Below are 20,379 nucleotides of genomic sequence, written 5' to 3'. Positions count from 1 at the left end.
TTCATGCACATCTAGTGCTGGTTTTGACTGTAGTAACCATAATCTTTGATACTTCTGGTTCTTGACTGAAATGGAGTTTAAGAATCAGGTAGAAGGCAGTTTTGGGAACAGCAGTTATGGTGGTGGTTCTGAGACAGGTTTTCAGATTACAACCGTAAAGTTTGATGGATCAAACTACTTGGAATGGGCCCAATCAGCCATGATGGCTATTGGGGGAAGGGGCAAAGTAGGGTATCTCTTGGGAGATGTAGCAGAACCTTCCAAGGGAGACCCTATGTATACCAAGTGGGTCCAAGAAAACTACTTGGTTATGACATGGCTCTGTAATTCAATGCAGCCCCATATCAGCCGAAATTACTTATGGGCAAAGACAGCCAAGGAGATATGGAATGTGATGAAAGAGACTTACTCCCAACCCCTTAATGTTGCCAGAGCATATGAGTTGAAATGTGAGGTGAATGCCCTTAAACAAGGAGAGAAACCGGTGTCGGTCTATTTCTCTAACTTGCAGTCCCTGTGGCATGAGATTGATCACTTAGAGACTCTTGAGTAGGAGAGTCCCAAAGATGCTCAGATACATAGAAAGCACATTGAGACAAACAGAGTGTTTGAGTTTCTGGCAGGACTGAATTCAGAATATGATATTGTGAGGTAGCAGATCTTGACCAGAGATAGTGTGACCCTCTCTCAGGCATACTCCTTAGTGCACAGTGAAGAGACTGGGAGGAAAGTCATGATGCAACCTCAGCCGCTAAAACCTGCCTTGGTAGCTGTCAAACCCAAAACAGAGGGTGATTCAGAGAGGGACAGAAAGAAGGAAGATAAAAGGGATGTGGTGTGTGAGCATTGCAAGAAACCTAAACACACAAAAGAAACATGTTGGAAGCTGCATCCGCATTTGGTCCCGGCAAAGTTGAGAAATAAAAGGAGTAATGCTCATGTGGCTACGACTACTGATTCAGCATCCTCATCTGGCACGAGAGGCACACCATTAGAGACCTTAGCTGTTGTTCGGGCAGCTCTAATACAATTGGAGAAGGAAGTTGGCAGTTCAGCTCAGTTACCGCAGTCATCATCAGCTCCGGCTACATCGGCCTTTGCACACTCGGGTACTCGAGCCTCAGCCTACCATGCCTCCACTCCAGGTACTACTGAACCGTGTTGGGTAATAGATTCAGGTGCATCTGACCATATGACCAGCTTGCCCTCTCTGTTTACTACTTATCACTTATCTTCTGGTAGGGATAAGGTATCTATAGCTGATGGCTCTCTTGTCCCTATTTCTGGCAAGGGTGACATCAAACTGTCAGATACTATATCCTTGTCCTCTGTCTTGCATGTTCCTAAACTGGATACTAACCTCCTTTCCATCAGTAGCATTACCAAACATTTGATCTGCTCAGTAACTTTCTTTCCTGACCGATGTGTTTTTCAGGACATGGAGACGAAGAAGGTGATTGGGACTGGCTGTGAGACAAATGGGATCTATCTGCTCGGGGAGAGTTCTCGTCGGGAAGAGTCAATGGATAAGAAGTTACTTGTTTCTCAAGTTGTGAGTCCGGTTATGTTGTGGCATAACCGATTGGGTCATTTATCTTTTCGGTCCTTGAAGAGTCTGTTTCCTACTTTGTTTGAGTCTGTTGAGTCATCTCAGTTGAAGTGTGAAAGTTGTGAGTTGGCTAAACATTGTAGAAACTCTTATTCATTGAGTAATAAAAGGAGTAATAGTTCTTTTGATATTGTGCATACTGATGTTTGGGGGCCATATCACATTCCTTCTATGGGGGGGGGGGTACAGGTATTTTTTGCTATTTGTTGATGACCACACCCGTTTTTCATGGGTTTATCTTATGTGATCACGAGATGAGGTGCTTGTCCTGACCCAAAACTTCCACCAAATGATCCTAACACAAATTGATGCCAGGATAAGAGTGCTTAGATCTGATAATGCAAAGGAATACTTTGCTAAGCCATTGGCATCGTACCTCCTTAATCATGGGGTTATCCACCAGAGCACGTGTCCTCATACACCTCAGCAAAATGGGATTGTAGAGAGGAAGAATAGGCACATCTTGGAGGTGGCTAGAAGTATTATGTTTACCTCCAACGTCCCTTTTTGCTTCTGGGGTGATGCTATCCTCACGGCGGTATATCTTATTAATTGGATTCCTTCTCGGGTTCTTGTTATGAAACCTCCTTTTTCCCTTCTATACCCCAATGAGGAGTTGTTCACTATTCCCCTCAAGACATTTGGTTGTACCTGTTTTGTTCAGCTTCTTGGTCCCAATCACTTCAAGTTTCAACCCAAGGCTTCCAAATGCATCTTTCTTGGTTATGCACATACTCAAAAGGGTTATTGTTGTTATGATCCTGTCTCTGGGAAGAAGTTTGTATCCATGGATGTCACTTTCTTTGAGGAGACACCCTACTATTCTCGGGTCTCTCCTCAGGGGGAGAGTAGTGAGCATGGAGATTTGGGTCTTTTTCTTCAGGGGGAGGAGGAGTGCAGTGAGGATAGGGTTAATACCTTTGGGGCTGTTCCCTTACCTATTCCAGTTGATGATGAGGGCTGTAGTAGCGATGGTGGTCAAAGGGAGTTGAGAGTCTATCACAGGCGATGCAGGCAGATTGATCCTGGTCATCAGCAGTCCCAGCCAGCTGCAATCTCTTCTGCGGCTCCAAGTCCAGATATTACAGTCCCAGGGCCCACAGAGACTCCTTCCATTGTTGCTACCTCACCCTCTGCAGATGACCTTGACCTTCCCATTGCCCTCCGTAAAGGAAAACGGCATCGCACCACATCTACAGCCCACTGCATCTCCCAGTTTTTGTCCTATGATCGCCTATCTCCCTCCTATAGGTCCTATCTCACCTCTGTTGCTGATGTCCCTATTCCGAGAACAGTGCAAGAAACCCTATCAGTCCCGGAGTGGAGAGGTGCAATGCAAGTTGAAATGGATGCCCTGTTGAAAAATAATACCTGGGAGCTAGTTGACTTGCCCAAAGGAAAGAAACCAGTTGGATGCAAGTGGGTATTTACTGTGAAGCATAATGCGGATGGTTCCATTGAGAGGTACAAAGCTCGGCTGGTTGCAAAGGGATTCACTCAAACTTATGGTATAGATTACTTGGAGACATTTGCCCTGGTAGCCAAGATGACCACCATTCGGGTTCTGTTATCTCTTGCAGCAAGCTACACTTGGCCTTTGTACCAAATGGATGTTAAGAATGCTTTCCTGAATGGGGACTTGCAGGAAGAGGTCTACATGTAGTTGCCTCCTGGATTCTATGATACAGAGGCAGGTAAGAAAGTTTGTCGGCTCAATAAGGCATTGTATGGTTTGAAGCAGTCACCTAGAGCTTGGTTCGACAGATTCAGACTAGACCTTGGGAAGTTCGGTTATGTACAGGCCCAGTCAGATCATAGACTACTCATCAAGAGGGTGGAGTCGTCACTGACACTACTTGCAGTTTATGTTGATGATATTGTGGTCACAGGAAACGACAACCATGAGATTGAGTCCCTCAAACAGCTCCTTCATCAAGAGTTTGAGGTGAAAGATCTGGGTACACTACAGTATTTTTTGGGTATTGAGGTTGCTAGATCTAAGCAGGGGATCTTTGTCTCTCAGAGGAAATATGTGTTAGATCTCTTGGCTGAAACTGGAAAGCTAGGTGTCAAACCTGCAGATACACCCATTGAACAGAACCACAGGATTAATGCAGAGAGTGGGGAGCTGCTTGAAGACAAAGTTATGCTCCAGCGGTTAGTGGGAAAGCTCCTATATCTATGCCTTTCCCAACCAGACATCAGTTATGCCGTTAGTGTTATCAGTCAGTACATGCATTCTCCTAGAACCATGCACCTTCTAGCATCAGAAAGAATACTAGCATACTTGAAGAGATGCCCGGGTAGAGGTATACTGTTCATGAACAATGACCACATGAAGGTGGAAGTCTATACGGATGCCGATTGGGCTGGGAGTGTTGATGACAGAAGGTCTACCTCTGGATATTGTGCTCTTGTGGGAGGTAACCTGGTTTCTTGGCGGAGTAAGAAACAAGGTGTTGTCTCTCGATCCAGTGCTGAAGCTGAGTATAGGTCAATGGCTAATGGAGTGGCTGAAATTCTTTGGCTGAGATCACTACTTGAGGAGTTGGGTGTTGAGTATGAGAAGCCCCTGATGCTGTATTGTGATAATCAAACGGCTATTAATATAGCACACAACCCAGTGCAGCATGACAGGACTAAACATATTGAAGTTGATCGACACTTTGTATGAGAGAGGGTCTCATCACAAGAAGTATGTCTCCCATACATCACCTCCAATATGCAACTGGCAGATATCCTCACTAAAGCTGTATCACGGAAGAAGCTAGAGGCAGATCTATCCAAGTTGGGAATGATAAAGATTTATTCCCAACTTGAGGGGGAGTGTAGAGAACACTGATGTGGGCCCCACAGCTACGGTTCCACTGTGTTCGTAGGGTAGAAGATGTTCTAGTCTGCCTAGGGTTAGCTATTGGTCATTTAGTTGTTTCAGTTGTTATTTATTTCAGTCTTTGTTTTACTCTATTTGTTATGTAAAGGCTAAGGGCAGATCTATCCTTTCCATGTAATGAGCATAACCTATAAATATTAATTAAAGTGGCGGCGGCAGAACATTAAGCATCTGCTCCTCCTTTCAACCCTTGTGTTCTACTGCTTCTCCTCCCTCTTTCTCTTCTCTCCTCTTTCTTTCTGCTTATCTTTGATCCTGAGATTCATTAGGGTTCAAGACTGATAACAGTCCTGAACTTCTAGTGAACTGATTACAGTCCAGGCTTGTCTACCAAGGAGTTGGCCTTTTGACTGTGTTTGCACTCTTGGAAAGGATCTATCGGCTGATTATAGTCCTGGTTTGTCTACCAGGGAGTTGACCATTTTGATTGTGTTTGCACTCTTGGAAAGGATCTATTGGCTGAGTTTAAGTTCGAGTTTTTTCTTGCTGAGATTAAAATTCTGGGTTGTCTTCTCTATTTTTTAGTGTTGCAGAAAAAACTATATCCTTTTAGGTCTTCTTCTTGGAATTTTTTAGCTTATTAGTGCTCTCTTAGAATGGAGAAGTTTGGAAGTGAGTTAAAAACACAAGGGGAAGGATTTTTTGGGACTGGTAACATGACTGAAAACTCTTTCAAATTACCACTGTTAGATTTGATGGAACCAATTACTTGGAGTGTGCCCAATCAGCAATGCTGGCTATTGGAGGTAGAGGTAAATTAGGCTATGTGACTGGGGATACAAAGAAGCCAGCAGAGGAAGATACATTATATCCGAAATGGGTTCAAGAGAATTACTTAGTAATGACTTGGCTATGTAATTCCATGCAGCCCCATATCAGCCAAAACTATCTTTGGGAAAAATCAACCAAGGAGATTTGGGACATCATGAAGGAGACTTATTTCCAACCACTCAATGTTGCCAGGGCTTATGAGCTTTAGTGTGAAGTGAATAACCTCAAGCAAGGGGAGAAGCCAGTCTCAGTGTATTTTGCTACTCTGAAATCTCTTTGACATGAAATTGATCACTTGGAAACTATTGAATGGGAAAGCCAAAGGGATGCAGCAACATATAGAAAACTGATTGAAACAAATAGAGTTTTTGAGTTCTTAGCCGGTCTAAACTCAGAGTTTGACATTATAAGACAACAACTTCTCACTAGGGAGAGTGTGACCTTATCTCAGGCCTACTCATTAGTCCACAGTGAAGAGAGTAGGAGGAAGGTTATGCTATCTTTTCAGCTCACAGAAGTAGCCTTGGCAGCAATAAAATCTAAGGTTGGAGGGGGGAAATTAAGAAGGAAGGCAAAAGAGATATTTTTTGTGATCATTGCAAGAAGCCCAAACACACTAGGGATACCTGTTGGAAGTTTCATCCTCACCTAATGCCAGCTAGACTTAGAAACAAGAAGGGGAGTGCTAATATAGCAACTACTACTGATAGTGCATCTTCTTCGAGCACAAGGACCACATCCTTGGGTGCTTTAGCAGCTGTCCGGGCTGCACTGACACAGCTAGAGAATGAAGCTGGTATTTCTGGATCTACATCTCAGTCTTCAGTTACCACACCTGCTCATCCTATTTCAGCCCTTGCTCATATAGGTACAAGAGCTACCGCATGTCATGCTTCTGTCCCAGGTAACACTAGGCCTTTCTGGGTAATAGATTCAGGTGCTTCAGACCATATGACCAGCTTATCTACTTTGTTTACCACCTATTGTTTATCCTCTGGGAGAGACAAAGTTTCTATTGATGATGGCTCCCTTGTGCCAATTTCTGGCAAGGGAGACATCAGATTTTCTGATGCCATCTCCCTATCCTCACTTTTGCATGTTCCAAAGCTTAGTGCTAACTTGCTTTTAGTTAGTAGTATTACTAAAAATCAAAACTGTTTAGTAACATTTTTTCCTGATCAGTGTGTTTTTCAGGATCTGGAAACGAAGAAGGTGATTGGGATTGTTCGTGAGATGAATGGAGTTTACCTGTTTGCACATCCACAGGGGAAGCGAAGTGAAGTGGGGAAATTGTTTCTCTCAGTCTTGGAGTAAGATTATGCTTTGGCATAACCGGTTAGGTCATTTGTCTTCTGGGTCTTTGAAGAGTCTTTTTCAAAATTTATTTGAGTTAGTCAAAGTGTCTAGTTTTAAATGTGAAAGTTGTGAAATTGGAAAGCACAGTAGATCATCTTATCCTTTGAGTAATAAAAGAAGCAACCTTCCTTTTGAAATTGTGCATACCGATGTTTGGGGGCCATATCATACTCCCACCATGGTGGGGGTGGGGGGCGGGGTTCAGATATTTCTTGTTATTTGTTGATGATTATACCCACTTCTCATGGGGAAACCTTATGCACTCTCGAGATGAGGCTTCTCTGACCCAGGCTTTCCATCAGATGGTTCTAACCTAGTTTGAGATCAAGATCAAAATTCTTAGATCTGATAATGCCAAGGAATACTTTGCAAAACCCTTGGCATCCTATCTCCTTGATCATGGGGTCATTCATCAGAGCACCTGTCCTCGTATACCTCAACAAAATGGGGTTGCTGAGAGAAAGAATAGACATATCTTAGAGGTAGCTAGAAGCATCATGCTCAACTCTAATGTTCCCATACGCTTATGGGGGGATGCAATCCGTATAGCCATTTACCTTATTAACAGGGTTCCTTCACGTGCTCTAAACATGCAAACAACATTCAACCTTTTGTATCTAGATAAGAACCTATTCACTGTTCCCCTCAAAACTTTTGGGAATACTTCAAATCCTTGGACCTCATCGCTCCAAGTTTGATCCCAAAGCTACTAAATGTATTTTCCTTGGGTATGCACAAAATCAAAAAGGATATTGTTGTTATGAGCCTGTTTTAGGGAAACATTTTGTGTCCATGTATGTCACTTTTTTTTGAGGATATGCCCTACTATTACAAGGCTTCTCCTCAGGGGGAGAATAGTGAGGAAGGGGTTTCAATTTCATCCCCAAAAGTTCCTTTACTTGTCCAAGTTATTGAGGGGGAGTGTTGTGAAGAGGGTTGTCAAAAGTGTAGGGAGTTGACAGTGTACCACAGAAAGTGGTGGAGGTAGGTTGATTCCTATTCACAATAGCAATTCGAGTCAATCCTAACATCTTCTACAGCCCCAGATCCAGACACTACCATTGCTCCCACACTTGAGCCCGCTATTAATATGCTTAGCCTCCACCGTCAAATGACCTTGATCTTCCAATTGCAATTCGTAAAGGGAAGCACCGTTGCACCTTACCCACTGCTCATTGTATCTCCAAGTTCCTTTTCTATGATTGCCTCTCAAAATCCTATAGATCTTACTTGGCATCTATTGCTACTATTCCTATACCTAGAATAGTGCAAAAAGCCCTTTTGATATCTGGGTAGAAGGAGGCAATGAAAGCAGAGATGGATGCTCTTGTTAAGAACAACACATGGTAACTAGTTAACCATCCTGAAGGGAAGAAACCTGTTGGATACAGATGAGCGTTTACTGTAAAATATAATGCTGATGGTACTATAGAGAGGTATAAGGCCAGATTAGTTGCAAAGGGATTCACACAAACTTATGGAATAGACTATATGGAAACCTTTGCACCTGTTGCAAAGATGAACACTATCAAAGTCCTACTATCCATTGCTGCGAACTTCTCATGGCCACTATTTCAACTGGATGTTAAGAATGCTTTCCTCAACGGAGACTTGCAAGAAGAGGCATACATGGAGTTACCCCCTGATTTTTATAGTACAGAAGCAGGAAAGAAAGTTTGCCTACTGAAGAAGGCTTTATATGGGCTGAAACAATCTCCGAGAACTTGGTTTGATGTGTTAAACTGGCTTTAGACAAATTCAGCTACATACAGGCTCAGTCAGATCACACTCTATTCTTTAAGAAGATAGGTCTTTCCCTGACCCTACTTGCAGTCTATGTAGATGAATTGTGATAATAGGGAGTGATATTAGTGAGATTGAATCTCTTAAACAACATCTTCACAAGGAATTTGAAGTGAAGGACTTAAGGGAATTGCACTATTTCATGGGAATTGAGGTAGCTCGACCTAAGCATGGCATTTTTATCTCTCAGAGGAAATATGTTCTCGACTTATTGGAGGAAATTGGAAAGTTAGGAGTGAAACAAACTGACACATCTATTGAGCTTAACCATAAAATAAGTGCAGAAAGTGGAGAACTTCTTGAGGACAGGGCTATGTACCAAAGGCTGGTTGGGAAACTTCTTTATCTCTGCCTAACTCGGCCAGATATTTCATATGCTGTTAGTGTTGTTAGCCAATACATGCATTCTCCTAGGACCACTCACCTCCTTGCAGTGGAAAGGATTCTTGCCTACTTGAAGAGATGCCCAGGGAGAGGTATACTCTTCAAGAATAGTGGTCACATGGAAATAGTAGTGTACACAAATGCGGATTGAGCTGGACGTGTTGATGACGGGAGGTCTACCTCTACGTATTGTGCATTTGTGAGGGGAAATCTTGTTTCCTGGAGAAGCAAGAAACAAAATGTTGTTGCTCACTCTAGTGTAGAAGCTAATACAGATCCATGGCCAATGGTGTTGCAGAAGTGTTATGGTTGGAATCCTTGCTTAATGAGCTGGAAATTGATTATGAGAAGCTACTGATGTTGTATTGCGATAATCAAGCAGCAATTAATATTGCCCACAACCCAATACAGCATGACAGGACAAAGCATATCGAAGTGGATAGACATTTTATCTGAGAGTGAGTTGCATCTCAAGAAGTATGTCTTCCTTACATTGCCTCAGACATGCAGTTAGCTGATCTCCTTACTAAAGCAATCACAAAGAGCAAGCTGGAGACAAATTTACGCAAGTTGGGAATGACAAACATCTACTCCCAACTTGAGGGGGAGTGTAGAGATAGTTAATAGTGTGTGTGGTCCCAACCCCACACTTATTTATTATGTTTTTATTTGCTTTTATTTCCTTGTTTATCTTTTTTTAATTTGTGTTGGAGTTTAAGTAGGGGTATTAGAGTAACTCCTGTAACGAGATTAACATTTATAAATAACAACTAATGGGGCGTCAGTAATATACAACCAAACCCCTTCTTTCTTTCTCTCTTATCCTCTCTCTCTCTCTCTCTTCTTCTCTTCGAACCTGTGTTTCTTTTCTTAAATTACATCAGCAGTATTCTATCTGTTTTGTTCAAGTGTATAGTTCTTGAAAGCTAAACTACTATAGCTGAAGTAGTAGAAAGGAGAAGAAGAAGAAGAGATGCAGGAATGTCGAACTGTACTAGCCAGTCGACCATGTTATTATTTATATTTGAATGTAGTACAAGATACAAGAAATTACTGGAATGCCCCTGATTAGTGATGGGACACCTAGTAACTTAACACATTAAACAAGCTTAGGCCCATTAACACAAGCTCAGTTACAGGATAACTTGAACTTAAGTATGGGCTAATAAGAACTCTTATCAGCCGAACACTCATACAAAGAGACATCGTTCAACATTCTAACACTCCCCCTCAAGCTAAGCATGGATATCAATCATGTTTAGCTTGCCAAGTATATCCCTGAACTTTGTTGTTACCAGCCCTTTAGTCAATACATCTGCAATTTGCATCTCTGATGGAGTATAAGGCACACAGAGTTCTCTTGAAACAATTCTTTCTCTGACAAAGTGTCGATCAATTTCAATATGTTTTGTCCTGTCATGCTGCACGGGATTGTTGGCAATGTTGATAGCAGCTTTATTATCACAATACAACCTGAGAGGACCCTCAGCCTTAATACCAAGCTCATTAAGAAGAGTTCTGAGCCATAAGAGTTCAGCTACCCCGTGTGCCATAGCTCGGTATTCTGCTTCTGCACTTGATCTAGCCACAACATTCTGCTTCTTATTGCGCCATGTAACCAGGTTCCCTCCCACAAATGTACAATATCCTGAAGTTGATTTTCTGTCTCCCACAGAACCAACCCAATTTGCATCAGTATAAGCTTCAATTTCAATTCTATTGTTTTTCCTGAAGAGTACTCCCTTTCCTGGGCAAGTCTTCAAGTACCTGAGAATCTTTTCAACTGCTTTCATACGAGGGATCTTTGGAGAGTGCATAAATTGACTGACAACATGCACAACATAAGCAATATCTGGCCGAGTGAGGGATAAGTATATCAGCTTCCCTACCAATTTTTGGTATCTCTCTCTATCACATTAGTCCTCCCCTACTGATTCCTGCAGGCCATGATTCTGTTCTATTGGAGTATTTGCTGGCCTGCACCCCATCATGCCTATTTCCTCTAAGAGGTTAAGAACATACTTTCGCTGACATATGTAGATTCCCTCTCTTGACACTTCAATCCCAAGAAAATATCTCAAATGACCCAAGTCTTTGATCTCAAATTCAGAAGCTAGAAACTCCTTCAGTCTTTTTATCTCTTCCAAGTCATTCCCGATAATTGCCATATCATCCACATAAACAATGAGTGCAGTAAGTTTGCTATCCTATCTCCTTATGAACAAGGTATGGTCTGCACCACTCTGAGTGTACCCCACTTTCTTCATGGCCCCACAGAGCCTCTCAAACCATGCACGAGGAGATTGCTTCAACCCATATAATGCTTTCCTCAGTTTGCACACATTTTTACCAAAGTCATAGCCTGGTGGAGGTTCCATAAATACATCTTCATGAAGGTCACCATTTAATAAGGCATTCTTCACATCCAGCTGATGAAGTTCCCATGAAAAATTTGATGCTAGTGACAATAGAACCCGAATTATGTTGAGCTTTGCTACTGGGGCAAAGGTTTCTTTGTAGTCAATCCCTTCTTTCTGAGTAAACCCCTTTGCCACAAGTCTGGCCTTGTACCTTTCAATGGACCCGTCCTCCCTGTGCTTTACAGTAAACACCCACTTGCACCCAATAGTGGTCTTCCCCTCTAGCAGATCCACTAATTCCCAAGTTCTTGCTTTCATTAGGGCTTTCATCTCTTCATTCATAGCTTCTTTCCACTTTGAATCAGACACAGCCTCTGAGTACCTAGAAGGAACACGCACAGAGGAAAGAGCAGACACAAAGGAGTGATAGGCAGGAGATAAATGTGAGTAAGAAACAAAATCAGCAATGGGGTGTCAGGTGGTGCAAGAGCGGATAGGCTTACGAAGAGCAATAGGAAGATCCAAATCAGAAGTATGAGAGTTGGAATTACCTTGGATTGTAGAGACAGATTGATCCGAGTCCAACTGGTTGCTGTCATGAGGTTGAAGGCCCCTTTTTCTTCTGTTGCATGTAAGTATCTCTTTTTGTTGCCTACTGGAGTCTTCAGAAACATCTGCAACATCAGGAGAGGTAACCGGCACAGTGGGAGCCTCACTGGGTTGACCCGGAATGTCACAACAAGGAGTAGGAGGAGAGGATGGAAGACCCGAGGTAGATAGGGGAACAAAAAAGAAGGGAGAATGAGAATCCTCTTCCATCCCACTAGTCTACCCCTGAAGAGGATTCTGAGAAGACTGAAAATAGGGTTGAGACTCAAAGAAGACCACATCTCTGGTGACATACTTTCTCTTGGAGACAGGGTCATAACACTTGTAACCCTTTTGTGTAGGAGAGTACCCCAAGAATATTCCCTTTGTAGCCTTAAGATCCAGCTCGGTCTTCTTTGGATCCTTCACATGTATGAAACATATACAGCCAAAGACCCGAGGAGGAAGGGGATAGTCTGGAAGAGTGGGGCACAAAACAGAGAAAGGGGTTTTCATACCAACACCTTAGATGGCATCCGGTTTATCAGATATGATGAAGAAAGTACAGCTTGAGACCAGTATTGCTTGGGGACTTTGTGCTGGAATAGTAAGGCTCGAGCTGTCTCCAATAGATGTCTATTCTTGTGCTCAGCAACCCCATTCTGCTGAGGAGTATAAGCACAGGATGACTGATGTAGTATGCCAGCATTTCCATGAATAAGTTCAAGGATTTTTCAAAGTATTCGGCAGCATTGTCTGACCTGAGTTGCTTAATCTTCTTATTAAATTGTGCTTCAATCATCTTGCAAAATGCCATGGTTATCCGTGGTACTTCATCCGGTCCTTTTAACAGGTAGATCCATGTGCAACGAGAGTAGTGGTCAATAAAACTGATAAAGTACCGGAAGCCATCAAAGGTAACAATGGGTGAAGGGCCCCAGACATCAGAATGAACCAAATCAAAAGGAGCACAAATTTCATTACTGGAAATTGGATACACAGTTTTACATTGTTTTGACATTTGACATACTTCACAGGTTAGACTCTGACTTGGAATGCCCTTAAACAATCGGAAACAATATTTCTAATGAAGAGAAAGACACATGACCTAGCCTAGCATGTCAAAGATACAGCTTAGCTATTGACTCCACACTCTCCGGACTACTAGCAGTAGATGCTTGTAAGGCTGAACCGATGTCTACATCAAGGTAGTAGAGGCCTCCATACTCAAGACTGCACCCAATCGTTCTCCTTGTCAATCTGTCCTGGAAGACACAATGAGTAGGAAAAAAGGTTATACTACAATTCAAATTTTTGGTAAGTTTTGAAACAGACAAAAGATTTGAGGTAAGACTGGGAACATGTAAAACTGATTTAAGAGAGAGGTCATTGCTTAGGTCAACCATTCCCTTTCCAGAGATAGTGGAGAAAGACCCGTCAGCACTCTCATCTTATCCTGACCAAACAACAAATGATATGAAGAGAATAGGGAAGACATATGTATCATGTGGTTAGTAGCACCGGAATCAATAACCCAAGAAGTAGAGTCAATAGAGCCAGTGGCACTGAAGGCAGAGGCTGTACCTGATCTGGCAAGAGATGTAGAAGCAAAAGAAATATTTCTTAGACGGGCTAATGCCCTGCTAAGGACCTCTACCTCACTAGCAGTGAAGCCCAAAGTACTAGTTCCAGAGGAATCAACAAACCTGTCCCATAGGAGAAGAAGACATTGTTGGTGTATTTTGTGAGTTGTCATCATTGTTGCTGGTGACAAAATTCCCACTTGCCGCAGGCCTATTATCTCTAGAAGATACATCTCTGTGTGTTGAAGATATCTTGACTGCAGCCACTATGCAGGTGACACCGATTAAGACTAGCCGAAGCAGTTCTGAAGGTTCTGAACCAGTTCTGGAGCAGATTCTAATTAGCCGAAATGATCACAGCAGGTTCTGACAGCACTCGATACAGTTTCAGACTTGCCGAGACTGTCACAGTTCTGAAACAGTTTAGTTACAACAGCAAGCAAGGAGTTCTGGGCTGGTAACCGACCTGAAGCTAAGGATTCTCAACTATTGTGCTATGCATCTCCACTTGAACTTCGAGTACTGCAACTGTAAAGAGAGTGCCCCTCCTTGCAGCCAATACTAGGATTGCTGACATCAGTCCTCAACTAGGGTTCACAGTGCTGAACAATCTGGAGCTGGCAGCTCCCTAGGTAATCTCACAGCAGTGGTGAGGGGTTTCGGACTGATAACCAACCTGAACTTGGAGCTGTTTACCACTTTGCTATGCTGGTAGAAGTGTTCAAAGTGCTGGTAGAACACTAGATAGACTTCACTTGGGCTGAACCAAAACTGCAACAGTTCGGGTACAGTAGCAAGTGAGCAGTTCGAGGCTGCAACTGTAGCAAGTGAACAGTGTTCTGTAGAAGAAGCTAAGTCTGTGCGAGTCTTGCTGGAGTACGAAGCTGCAACTGTAGAAGAAGATAAGCCCCTTTTTGCTAGTGCTAGGACTGCTGAAATCAGTCCTCAACTAGGTCTTTCCTATACAGACCTCTCTTAGTAGCCAAATAGCTACTATTTGCTGGAAATAACCTAGTAGGACATCTACTTCTGGGTCTTACTTTCCTTGAGTCCTATAACCAAGAGAAACCCTAGGTTCGAACTTGCTTTACTCTCTTACACCCCTAGGTCTTCACTGCAGCAACCCAGAAAAGGAAGAGAGAAGATGAAAAGACAGCAAGAGAAGAGAGTGTGTGCCGGCTGAAACCAGGAAGAAGCTAATGCTCTGATACCATGAAAGCTAAACTACTGTAGCCGAAGTAACAGAAAGGAGAAGAAGAAGAAGAAGAGATGCAGGAATGTCGAACTGTACTAGCCAGTTGACCATGTTATTATTTATATTTGAATGTAGTACAAGATACAAGAAATTACTGGAATGCCCCTGATTAGTGATGGGACACCCAGTAACTTAAAACATTACACAGGCTTAGGCCCATTAACACAGGCCCAGTTACAACCTAAGTATGGGCTAATAAGAACTCTTATCAGCCGAACACTCATACAAAGAGACATCATTCAACATTCTAACAGTTCTGAAGTAGCAGAGATCTTGTGGTTGAAGACTTTATTACTGAAAAAAACTTACAATACCATGCAAAGTCCAGATATTGTGAATAAAGAAGTCCTGACCATATTCATGGCACATATTGTTACCAGAGATCCAGAATACGATTGGGGCAAACACATTCAAGTGGATCAGAATTTAACTTGTGAAAGAGTTGCATAAACTAGATGTTTATTAGTTTAAGAATTGCTCTGCCAACCATTTAAAATTGTAAAAAATTCTACTAGAAATTATTGTAAATGAAAAAGTGAACAAAAATGAAAAATCATAGCACACAACAAAGAATTTGCAAAACAAAATAATTAGACAATATTGTTATCAATATAACAACAAATAAATTTATAAGTATAGATTATCCATATGGAATAAAACCTGATATAAATAAACATATTAAAACAAATATACCAGTTGTGCTTCCCTTTGTATTAAACGAAATATACCAGTTGGAAACAAACTCACTATATGTGCAGGGGTAAGGTTGTGGACATCTGTCCCTCCCCAGACCCTGCATTGGCGGAAGCCTCGTGAACTGGGCTGCCCTTTTTATTAAAAGAAACATACCAGTTAAACAAAGCCACCTCATAAATAATGTTAGGCAATATTCTGTAAAAAGGCAGCCTAGGTTGCACAAGGCTCCTGCCAATGTGGGGTCTTGGGAGGGACATACAAAGAGGCTGTTACCAAGATTTGAACCCTGGTCACCTAGGTTGCAATGGAGCAACCCAACCATTGTGCCAAGGCCCACCCTCTACGGGCAGACTTTGAGATAGTTCCAAGCATTGCACTTTGGCAAAGATAGAAAGAGAGATGACTTGAAACCATTGACTCTCATCACCTCAATTTCTTGTTTCTTCTCAGAGATAGAGAGACAGGAACAAGATATTTTAATGAGTTTTTTACCTCTAAAAAATATAGCCAAGGACATATTTAGAAAGAAAAGAATAGGTATTTATAAATGCTAAGTTCTTTTCACTACACTGCTATTTATAAATAGCAACTTGTCTACTGATTTTGGTAATACAAAAGATAGGATTTGCATCTTTGATTTCTCTTCTTTGTTAATGCTGAAACTATATATTAGAGTTATTTTACTATTGGGTACTAATATAAAGCAGTTTGAGATATGCTCTGCAATAGACAATGGTAACTTTTTAGTAATTATAGTTGTATAGAGAATAAGGATCAAAGTGAACAACTATCATGGGAGCACAATAAGATGCTTAAACTTTGTAGGTTTCCCTAATTTAAGAAGGAAGAGGGCCTTTTTAGAGATTCTTTTAGATTTTGAGGGGGATCCATAATAAGATCTCCCAATGCTGTCTTGGTGTTGTCAAGGAACTTAATCATATCTGAATTGTGTGACATTAAACTATTCACAGAAGAAATTTTCTCACTGCCTATATCAATACATGAGGATTCGTACATGCATGTGTTTGCATAGAAATATCACATACATGTGAATTATAGGATGTTTTTCTTAAGGGTATGCAACAACTAATTAGTGTTAAAATATTCATAAATGTAAATTGCTATAATGAGATGCATTAAACTGGTAATTGCTACTTGGATGTGTCGTGACCTTTTTTTTTTTTTCAACTGAAGACATCAACATAAATTTCTGATTAGAAGCAATGTGGCAACAAGAAATACACTAATTCAAGGGTGGAACAATTAAACAATTATTAAGAACTTTTGAATAATTATATACCTTATTTAGAAAACTAAGGAAACCATCCTCTGTATATGTACTTCTCACAAAACCCTGGGCATCTTCAATTGATAAATAACCTCCACGACTAGAAGTAGTATCACTGAGAAATGATGTCAGAAATCATTTTCTTGAATACATATACAATTCAAAGACCCATGTAAATGAAAATACAAAGTCAAAACACCAAATATACAAAATGTGAATATATAGCTCCATATTCTTTATTGTATGTATGCCTTCATTTCCATTTGATCCACCTCTTAAATGGGCCACTAGCCATGAGCTTAAAACATGCTCACTCAATCTTATATAATGTTGCATGCACTCAGGCATCAAAGTTTCAGATCTTTACTAGAGTTGTAATGGCTTAAATTATATTGGGAGTAATTGCTTTCTATTTCTACTCATATTTTCTTATTGATAACGAAAAATGTATTAATATAAAAACAAGGTATACAACAATCAGCAGCTTATACAATGAATCTCTACACTCCAGAGACTGAACAAACTTAACCCTAAATCCTATAGAATAGTGTAGAGATAGTGAAGATTAAAGTTGTAATTTTATTCGTATCTTGTACATATTCTTTATTCCCTTTGTTCTTTTGTATCTTCAGGACAGAAGTGTCCTTTTGTTTTATTAATATAAGTATTCTTTTTTTGGTTGGTCAAACTACTGGACACACCACAAATCTGTTTACCTTCCTCTTGTTTGAACTACACTAACATGGTATGGAGCAGCTTCAATCATTCATTGATTTCTGCTATCATTCCTCACTAATAGATAATCAAATAAGGATTCATATCACCTTTTTGCACTGGTATCTGTTATCTACTTGGGGCCTTTCTGCTATCATTCCTCACTAATAGATAATCAAATAAGGATTCATATCACCTTTTTGCACTGGTATCTGTTATCTACTTGGGGGCCTTTTCAATCAGGACAAGAAGATCATATTTTCTGGGAAAATATACCATTCATCTTGCTATTTATCCTGTTTCTCTCAAGTGATTGCTCCATTTGGGTTGAAATCTAGTTCTAGTGTCTCCCTAGGCTGTTCCTTCAGCCTATATTTTTTGATGAATTTTGGATTGGATTTACTAGGGTTTTGATCCAACCTATTCGGCCAACCTGTGTTCCTTCCTTCTCTTGAGTGTTGAGAAATTTTCAGCATTATCTTGCACTTCCATTGGTTGATTTCTTTACTTTGTTGTTTCTGATAGCTTCCGAAAGAACTGATGTGCTTCCATTAAGTTCGATGGGCCCAACTATGCCCTATGGCAATTCCATTTTCAGTTTTATGTTGAAGGAAAGGGTCTGTGGGGGCATATTGATGGGACCACTGTCAAGCTTGATGAAACCGATGCAAAGGGACTGCAAACTTGGAAGAATAATAATGCTCAGATTGCTTCCAGGATTCTTGGTTCAGTGGATACTGATGTGGCTATTCTTGATGGTATCAGATTGAGATATATATTTTTTTTTCATATTTCCAGGGTGAGAAAAATTCGAGGGTTTTATGCTGGTTTCATTAACCTTTGGGCGGAATATGAACTGGTTCACACTGGGGAGGTATCATCAACCTGTTGCATTAAGGCCCTGAAGGAACATTTTGATAGGAGAAAAGTGATGCATTTCCTAATGCATCTTTGGGCTGAATATAAAGTAACAAGGTCGAATATTCTGCATAAAGATATTGTGCCATCCCTAGACACTATTCTTGGTGAGCTTCAACGTGAAGAAACTAGAATGGTTACTCAGTCTTCTGTCAATGCAAAGAATGAAGGGGTGGAGACTATGTTTCTAGCTGCAGATAAGTCCAAATCAAAGAAAGATTTATCTGAAGTACAATGTTATGAATGTAAGGAATTTGGAGTGTGGTGTCTCATTGTAGGAAGAACTAAGAACATGTGTACCTACTGTAAGAAGCATGGACATATTATACCTGAATGTCCCACTCGACCACCGAATGGGAACCATGAAAAGTCAACACATGGCACATCAGACCTCGGTTGAAGGATAAAATGACATACCATTCTCTATTGCATCGACAAAGGGAGATGCTCCTAATGTTATGACAGAAGAGAAGATTAAGAAGCTCATGTCCTCGGTAATTACGTCTGCCTTTTTTGCTTCTGGCTTGTCTGGTGAGTTTACCTATTACTGTTCTTCACCTAATCATCTCTAGATCATTGGTTTTGGCATCTCTAATTATATGATGGGGGCAACTTGTGGTCAATCTTCCTATCCTATCCCCTCTAAAACATATTGTTGCAGCCAATGGTGAGAAGTTTAACATTGTTGGTTGTAAGGACTTAGCCTTGGCTACCTCACTCCTTTCCTTTCTTATTGCCTTAAACCCTGTTTGCTCCTAAACTTACCACTTATCTAATATCTGTTAGTCAACTTGTTGAACATGGTAATACTGTCATGTTCTTACATGATGGTTGTTTGATACAGGAGCAACACACTAGAGAGTTGTTGTAGAGTGGGGCAACTCTTCGCACTGGAATTTGAGAGGAAGCCAACTTCTACTACTACTAGTTCTTGTCTTTTATGATGTCTTGTAATAATGATTGGAACCTTTGGCATCGTCGTTTGGACAATCCTTTTGCAAAGAAACTTGAGCCACTTTTTTACTTTTGGATGTTTACCTTCATCTATCACTTTTGTGATTTCCAGTTTCAACTACACATGCTATTGCTGCTTTTCAGTTATTGCATAGTAATGTTTGGTTGTCTCCTATGATTTCTAGAATGAGACTTAAATATTTTACTGCCTTTATTGATGATCATACCCATTACACATGGATATATTTTCTTTGCAGCAACATGGTATACAATCCCAAAGATCTTGTCCAGACACTCCTCAACAAAATGAAGTGGTTGAATGCAAGAATGGCCACATCTTGAGTGTTGTAATAACCCTGCTACTAGATTCTCATCTTCCAACAACCTTCTAGTTGGAAGCTGTCTACATTGTTGTGCATCTCATTAATATTCTTTCATCGTTTGTTCTTGAAAGTCTTTCTCCAACTCCCCTCCTAACTTCTCAATACTTCATGTCATTGGGTGCATCTGTTTTGGGCATCTTCCTCATGAGCATACTAAGTTGACGGCTCAATTTTCTTTGTGTGCTTTCCTGGGCTACAATCCTAACCATAAAGGATTTGTTTATTATGATAAAAAATCTTGTAGTCTTGAATTTATCGAAATGTGATTTTTCTTGAAAATCTTTTTTTTTTCTTTGAACATGTTACCAAAATTCCTACTCCTTTAGTATCAATCTTGCAACACTTTGAACCTACAGGTCCTTCTAAAGCACTTCGTTTTTTTTGGTTGCCATATCATGACAGAGATAGTTCAAAAGAGATAGTAAAAGTTGAATGGCTGTGTCAATTTGTCTACACACCCAAAGGATTTGAATTATATATCACAAGTTTACATAAAAGTGAAAGAAACATTGTGCCCTTCACTTAAACAAATAAGAAATAAGATAAGTTTACAAAAAATAATAAAAGATACTATACAATAAGGTACAAGATAAAGTGGTACTCCCAATTGATCAGCCCATAGTATCTCTACACCCCCTTCAAACTGATATTGAGGTAGAAGCATCAATTTGTCAGCCAAGAACTCGTGGTGAGGATGCATCATAGCCTTAGTGAAGACTTCAGCTAGTTGAAGGCTAGACGAAACATGGGGAAGAGTAATGAGACTGGTAAAGAACTGATCTTTGATGAAATGGAAATCATCCTCTATATGTTTGGTACGCTCG

At 40.8% G+C, this 20,379-nt stretch overlaps 1 protein-coding gene across 4 annotated transcripts in view; it reads right to left on the bottom strand.

Moving 5' to 3' along the window:
- EMB1997 (para-aminobenzoate (PABA) synthase family protein) overlaps positions 1-20,379 on the bottom strand; it is a 115,588-nt gene that overhangs the window by 19,786 nt on the left and 75,423 nt on the right. For all 4 annotated transcript variants that reach the window (XM_088958575.1, XM_088958576.1, XM_088958577.1 and 1 more), the window contains exon 11: positions 16,599-16,701. In XM_088958575.1, coding sequence (XP_088814701.1) covers positions 16,599-16,701 — 103 coding nt within the window. The remainder of the gene's footprint in view (positions 1-16,598; positions 16,702-20,379) is intronic.

The sequence above is a fragment of the Nelumbo lutea genome, chromosome 8 (genome assembly GCF_056320005.1).
Source record: "Nelumbo lutea isolate HS-2025 chromosome 8, American lotus-T2T, whole genome shotgun sequence".
In the NCBI taxonomy this organism is placed as follows: Eukaryota; Viridiplantae; Streptophyta; class Magnoliopsida; order Proteales; family Nelumbonaceae; genus Nelumbo; species Nelumbo lutea.
Note: the sequence above shows the minus strand (reverse complement) of the source record. Positions and strands in the feature narration are given on the sequence as shown.